This window comes from Loa loa (genome assembly GCF_000183805.2).
Source record: "Loa loa unplaced genomic scaffold supercont3.419, whole genome shotgun sequence".
Taxonomy (NCBI): domain Eukaryota; kingdom Metazoa; phylum Nematoda; class Chromadorea; order Rhabditida; family Onchocercidae; genus Loa; species Loa loa.
In genome coordinates this window covers 43,598-51,341 of record NW_018108599.1, presented here as the reverse complement: position 1 = coordinate 51,341, position 7,744 = coordinate 43,598, and the positions used below count along the sequence as shown (strand labels likewise).

Here is a 7,744-nt window from a genome sequence, read left to right as displayed (position 1 = left end):
GTGGGACTTATATCAAAAAAATTTTATGGAATATAGTTCAGAGCGTGATATGTGAGGTATATGCTATCAATATGAGACTTTCATGTGGGAATGTCAGTAATGCTTTTTGCCATGTTTTTATCGTTATTGACAATAACTGACATCAACGTTGGTCGTTTGGAATATTTTTTATTTGATTTCTAAGACAAAAAAGCTGATTATCGTTACTAAATTTCTACAAAACTTATTTTTTCACAGAAGTTCAACGAATAATAAACCAATCAGCGAGCCACACAATGTTGAAATTACCGCCATGAATCCAAATATGCTTCCGGCTAATTCACGCAGTTCAGCACGTACTTTGCTGAAAAATTGAAGGGAGAAGAATTTATCAAGGACTGAGATTATTTTAATTATAATTTTTTGGCAAAACATTTAACGTGTTTCTATAAAAGAGCAGTAGCATCAGGATATATTTGTTCAGCGATTGAAAAAGAATATTACTACATTATCCGGAGCGTAATCAACAGAAAATGATTAATACAGAAGCAATAAGAGTAATGTTGCGTGCAATATGGCGTAAACTGATGAATTGTTGCTCAAACTAGTTATATTATGGAAGGAGGATTCTAACATTAATGCAAAATCAACGTCCTTCTAGCATGCAACGTAGAGTCAGATTTTTTTTTCTTTTTTCTTGAGAAATGGCCATATATCTGTTCAATGAAAAGAGTTAACGATGATAACAATTTATGACGTTTACGACGTTGTTCACCAGTCTAATGGTGTTTCAGTCAGGGTAATTTTTACCTTTCAATTAGTTTAGCTAAATCTCTCAAAGCCTCTTCGTTAACTCACCCACATTACGATATTTCTTTAGATTATGGAAAAACGATCACATAAACAAAAATCAATCTGGGATAAATATATCTCAAATACGATCAGATTTTTTATTTCTTTCAAAATTTAAGCTGCATCTGACTCATTGACATTAAAAACATAGACATCTATGCAAATATGTATATATGCTGTGTCCAATTTTATACATGTCCACACATATACTCAGACAGAATAAAATATAAAACAGATAATGCTGAATTTTGCCTTTCGAGAAAAAAAAAGACTTGCCTTGTCGCATTAACAGTTGCTGTCGTAAACAGCAAACCATTTGAAATAGAAAACAGTACCATTGTTGAAATAAAAACTTCATCATTGCGAAATAATGTTACAGAATGGTAACGTGGATTAATATTGCAGAAAAACAACACTGGAATAGCAAGCAGCCGAAGAAACGACAACACTATCAAGGCTTTCCTACTCTGAAATTGGCAGTTACAATTGGTAGTTTGGCAAAAAGCGAGATTACCGCTTCGTTTTATGTTTCATACTACAATTTATCTTTATGTGATGAGAAATAGCGCTGCATGAGAATCACAGCTATCCTAGGCAAAAATAGATACGGATCACTACAAAACCATTTAACCATTATTCTAGAATTACATTGCAATTACTGTTCGCCAAATTAGCCGATGTGGTCCTGTTGAAATTAGCCCGCATCATTTGGCAAATAGTTACAAATGAAGTCAGCCGGTAAACACATGTCATGCTTGCTCAAAGCTTTGCAACAATTCCGTGATCCTTCATGCTGTTCTTACATCTGCTAAACCGTTGCCAGTCTTACACCGACTACAAATCAAGAAAGATTCAATAATTCTTAAGTTATTTAAATCGTTTATAGCGCTGCTACTATAGAAAATGCAGACCTATCTTCTGGACTAATCTGAAATCCTGAATACTACATCTTGTTCGCCAAGCTACGCATTCAACAATTGATTATGCAATGAGTTGACAAATTTGCCAATCTCAGTATTTCTATGTACAATATGCATTCGTACAGTAGGCGTTTACGTCTACATTTGGAGGTATCCTAAATCAACTAAATGATGACTTTGTATCAAGATTTATAGATAACTTGTCAGCATATCAAATCTTGCTTTATCTATTTCAATTTACCAGTTAATTCAACTGTTGTTTAAGTTGACACTTACCAGTTTAACAAAATTCACGACTAAACGACCCAGTGCATCACCACAATTGAATAATAAGAAGCATGCGAGAGACGAAAAATAATCTGCAAAAGATGGTTTCAGTGAGGAACAGCAAACACTAGTAACTATCAATAGCTGCAAATTCATCATTTCACTAACGCAGTACCTTTCCACTGATACATCCTTTAAGCCCATAAAAAATCTGATTTGGTTCCTCCCAATTATTTTGTCCTGTTACCAACGTACTGCTGCGAATACTGCGGCAACTAATCTAATTGGTGTTATATTATCGTGTATTTTTATTTTGCTGTGATGAATTAGCTATAACGTCCGAGCGGATTATATTTAGTTTTAGCTAAATCACCTTAATTACACCATGTCAAGTCAGTCGTACTTTATCTTATGATCAATACCAATGTTTTCGATTAGCAGCGCAAAATGTAATTGAGACCATCCAGACATATCCACATAAAACATATACTAGATAATTCAACTAGTTTGCCGCATAGCTATTTCTTCTCAACAATCCAAATGCTGAAGCCTCTAATTCCAACCGTTGCAATTTTTTGATTCGAAAAACAACTGTAAGATATAGAAAAAATTAGTCTAACCACCCATGCTTTTCTTCAGCACCAGTTTTGCAGAGATTAACGGATATGATATACTTACTTTTCCAAACCAAATTTTTCGCAGTTGTTTGAACCAACGATGAAATAGCTGGAAAAGCTGTCATAGTACCGAAAAAAACCATAAAACCAGCCCACCACTCCGTCTTGATCTGAAATGAATATTACTTCAACCAGTAAATAGTTCTTGACAAACGCAGCACAATGCATGAAGTTACCACTAGTTCATGAGGTTTAAAATAACTGCAGTGACTCAAGGATGTAAATCTTTTTTATGAAATTCGAGATATTGGAAATTCATGGTATAAGAACGTATAGAAATTCATGCGTTCTTATATTCCAGACCAACCGAGTAGCATAGCATCGGATGACCGAAAGGACAAACCCTTTGGCTTTTTTTTTTGCATTTACCCAAGAAAAAGGTAAGGAACTATAAAAATAATGCAGCAAACAATCCTACGGACTTACTTGTTTCCACACTTGTTCCGCGTCATTCCATAACGAGTGAGTTTCCGCCGATCGCAAATAAAGCGGAGGTTCATCTCCTTCGAAAGTGTTGTCAATATTATCTAATATAAAATGTAATTCTAAGTCTGAATTAAACAATACTAACTTGTTCTCTATGAAAAATGACATTATGGCTACCTGAAGTACCGAACTTTTTTTTTTTACATTATAATATGAGTACTGCACATTCCACGTTGAAGTTTTTCCATTTATGGGTTAAGTAACAGAAGAATTTTGTCCTTACCCATATTAAGCTACTCAGTAAAGAACCATCAGAGGAATCCGTAATGTTAGGTTATATTGAAGAGCTCCGTTTCAACATGAAAACATTTAGGAAATTAAAAGGAAAATACCAAGAAGCCGTTGATCCGACAAGTGGTCAATCCGACTACCTTCTTCGGCAAGCAACAATTCGGTTTCTTTCAATCGAATCAATAATTCATAAAGAAAAACACTCAAAATAGTCCAAATAAAGGCAATTACAAAGAATAGACGACCATTCACAAGGGGATTAGCTGCTAAGCTTTGGCAAAAGATGCTCAACAGCGAACTCAAAATCCCAGCGACTGACTGACCAATCATTACTGCTTGTACCTGCAACGCAAATATAAAGTGCTTAAAAAAGCATTAAAACGTGAGCTTAAGCATCCAGCACTCCAAAATTCTCGTTGACAGTGGTCGTACGCCTTATCCCTGAAAGATTTTAACAAGAAAAAGAAGTTTTGAGAACATGAGGATGATAAATTTCAGAAATTAATGAAAAAATATGGATCAAAATAAATCTAAATTTCAAAGAAAAAAAATCACATTTTCAGATGGAAACTTTGCTGAAAATCCCAAAAGGCCGCAAGCAATCAAACCAATGGAACCAAAACTGGCTGCTGAAGCGAGCAACATCGAAACACAGAAGAAAGCCAACTGGACTATAAATTATTAACATGATTATATTATGTGGCAAGCAAACTACTCAAAGCAAATATTAAAGTTAATTGAGACGAACGTCGATAAATCGTGGAAGAAAATAATGAGAAGCATACATGCATCAGTATCGATATAAGTTAATAAAACCGTAGGAACAAGTGCCAATAGCACAATCATATGGCCTGCTCGAATTCGTAATGAGTGTCCCAGTATGAAAAAAAAATATATATATATATATATATATAAGGTACACTTTTTGATCGAAAATACAGCAAAGGTTTCCTTGATATAATCAGTCTTTTCCTGAATGTTTTGCCGGAATGGAAAAGATAAGTTAATGCGCTTGATCTGGTATATTTTCGGGATCTTCAATCACATTAAGCCGAATGTTTACAAATTAAGATCAAGCAATTTGAACGAGAAAACTTAGTCAACAGTTGCATCTAACATAAGAGTTAGACGCTAACACAGCTGATGTTCCGATGCTCAAGAGACCCTCGAGCAACTTCAGGTCACGCGTTGTAAAAGATGGGGAAGTTATCTTTTGGTATGACTAGCTTCTGTACTTTCTACAGTTAGAAATTCCAACGATTTCAACGATTACTGATACCATAACGAAGTTCAACGTGAAGTATAAAGCACTAAATTTCAGATAAAAGCGCAAGAAATTCAAAAACCTTACCGTCCTGTTGTCAAAAAATTTATTCCCGAACCAAAGGCGCATGAAATACCACCTGTAAGCGTAACCCAGCCTTCGTAGGAACGTTGTAGTTCAGTGCTGCCATCTTTTTCATGAATTAGAGTTATATTTCCGGTAACATTGCGTAGCTTGTAATGATAGTACTAAAAGGAAAATTATTCTTTTAAATTATTCCTATTTTAAAGAAAGAGAAAAATCATCTTAAGCATTAAACTTTCAGAAAAGTAACTTACAAAAAGTAACCAGCATCAAAGTCCAATCAATTCAATAGTTCAAACTTGATCATAGACAGACAAATGGTCGCGATTTACCCGAGATCTCTGACATATGTCCTGCTCTAACCAACCTTTCATTCATGTTAATTTTAATTATTTGCATTAATAATATTGACATACCTCATGCGCATTTATAAACAAATTCCATGGTAGCAAACTTGTCACAGAAACAAACATGAATGTGGCAAATATCAGCATTCGATATGCGTCCATTATTTGTGCGTTCTAATCATATACCGTAAACTGATGTGAATTCTCCAAGAGTTCTCTAGAGTTCTCGGAGGAATTCGGAGTCCTTTCGCTTAATGTATATATGGATAGGGAAGAATGTTATTTTCACATTTAATCCTGAAAACACTGAGCTCTCGCAATTCCCAAAAACTATCTAGTTTAAAAGACTTTTAAAAGAAAAACTTATCGTAAGTCAGATTTAAACGAAGATCTAATTAAAAATCACGAGGAAAAAACTAAATGGAAATCTAAGAGTAAACCAAAAGGAAATCCAATTCATACTTGAATTCTTGATTTAAAGTCTAATTAACAATTGCAAGAGAAAAGTCAAATAGCAATCTATGAGTACATCAATAAGAAATCTAATTCACATTCAAATTAAGAATTCGCCAAATACTAGACCAAAAGTTGAAGTAAACGGGTTTAGCCGGATTAAGATCGTCTCAACTTGAAACGAGAAATATATGAAGAAATTGATTCAAATTTAAATAACAAGTAATAAAGAAAAATTCCGATTCACATACGAATGAAAAGCCATAAATAAAATTTCTATTAAGATTTAAAGCAGAAATATGAATGGAAAAGTTCAGTTCAAACTAGAATCAGAAATGTAACAAGGTAAAGGACTAAAACAGTTGTCAAGAAAGCCGAAAAAGAAAGACAGAGAGATAGAGATAAAAAAAGATATAGATATAGATAAAGTTCAATAAAACGACCCGAATTTTTAAATTCCATTTAACCATAATTTCTGTATTACTTCCTCTGAACGTGGTTGCTAATAAGTCTCTGATTACCCTAGATCCAAGACCTAACCTTTAACCTAACCTAACACCTCTCATTTGAGGAAATTAAAGAAGAAAGAAGGAGAAGGTTGAGAACGATTAACACCAAACTCTCACCCACGATAATATGGCCAGTTTATGAAAATTCCAATCCCACCATGATAATTTAATTACTGCGAAATTGCGAACTGATAAGATTTTGCGATGAGTAAAACCTTCCTTTTTTTTATTTTTTTTCTTTCACACATTGAAATTTGTCTAAAGAATTGTATGATAACTCAATTGTTAGTTGTATCTATTGTAGGTAATTCAACGGTAATGCTAAATGGATTCCATTTATTAATTTATCCATGAATAGCTTCTAATGATAATTTACTAACTCGATCATATCTTTCAATCATTCAAACTAACTTTCATTCATCACATTTATAACTGTTTCAATCAAAATATATGATAAAATAGATCTGGAAATATTCATATAATTAGTTCGAATAATTCACCCATTGTTGAGCACTTTTTATGTTATTGTTCAATACACTGAATACATGAAATAGTAATATAATCAAGAAAAAGTCCAGCTTTATTGATATCATCTCGATCTTGCCGTAAAATATTTGCAAATGTCGGAAAGTTGTCAATTAAAAAAAATGGTTTTTAATGCTAATTCGATATTTTACATAGTATTTGAAAATATTTTGATTCTAATGGTATTATCTTTCACTAAAACCATGATTATTTTGTTAGAATATTTTATAAAATGTTTTACTAGAATTAATTTACATTCACTGTCATATATGAAAATTAAGTAATTGCTTTAAATCATTATTTCATTTTATCGTTATATCGTTCCGGAAAATTGCCAAATAAAGCAGGATATTTCTTCAGATTTCTTCATCTTATACCGTAAAATTATTTTGTCAGCTTATCACAATTGCTATTGTTTTTTTTCTTTTTTTTTTTTTTTTGTTGAATTCTTACAAAGTATGGTAATGCAATGCTAAATTTTCAATTTTCCATTGAAATTTAAGACTTGATTTTTTTGAATTTAAAGAGAGGAAAACTTCCAGGCTAAAATTTGGCCATGAAATTCTACTAAATAATGGATAAAACCATTTTTTTTTTTGTTAGAAAAAAAAAAACTCGGCTAATAAGTTGTTCCGATATTCCTTTGTATAAAAAGCTTAACTTTTCACTTCAACAGATTATGTTTGTTGAATCACGAAGATTTAAAATTTACTTGCAATTACAAACATCTCAATTGTACCATTTAGTTTCCAATTTGTCGAAATGTACAATGGAAAAATATTCCAATATACAAAAACAAAAGAATCATTGTCATTTTTTGACAAAAATTGCGGAAATTTTCAAAATTACATTGAAAAGTCCTAAAATTTGAAAAATTGAAGATTTAAAAAGTGCAGGCAAATTTCTAATGAAAGTCATCTTTTCTAAATTATGACCATTTTTACAATGAAACCATAAAATGATCATGAAATCGTTCTTTTCCCTTCTACAAAAAATGGAAATTTTTTAGTGGTAGCAAAAGTGATGTTAAAAATAAAGCTTTGAGATGTTTTTAAAAATTTAAAATTATATATATATATATATATATATATATATATATATATATATATATATATATATATATATATATTATTATTATTATTATTATTAT

At 32.0% G+C, this 7,744-nt stretch overlaps 2 protein-coding genes across 2 annotated transcripts; both read right to left on the bottom strand.

Annotated features, from left to right (window-relative positions):
- Nucleotides 1-1,107: 1,107 nt before the first annotated feature.
- Nucleotides 1,108-4,258, bottom strand: LOAG_10484 (hypothetical protein; the record flags this gene model as incomplete). The annotated part of the gene is made up of 7 exons (XM_020448172.1): nt 1,108-1,298; nt 2,028-2,110; nt 2,697-2,805; nt 3,122-3,246; nt 3,514-3,754; nt 3,968-4,083; nt 4,198-4,258. Coding segments are annotated over 7 exons (924 nt in total), but the record flags the coding sequence as incomplete, so codon positions are not given.
- A 10-nt stretch (nt 4,259-4,268) lies between these two features.
- Nucleotides 4,269-5,269, bottom strand: LOAG_18644 (hypothetical protein; the record flags this gene model as incomplete). Its single annotated transcript, XM_020451308.1, has 2 exons — nt 4,269-4,924; nt 5,177-5,269. The coding sequence occupies 2 exons, from the start codon at nt 5,267-5,269 to the stop codon at nt 4,760-4,762; spliced, it is 258 nt and encodes an 85-aa protein (XP_020304919.1). The 3' UTR covers nt 4,269-4,759.
- Between the last annotated feature and the right edge of the window lie 2,475 nt (nt 5,270-7,744).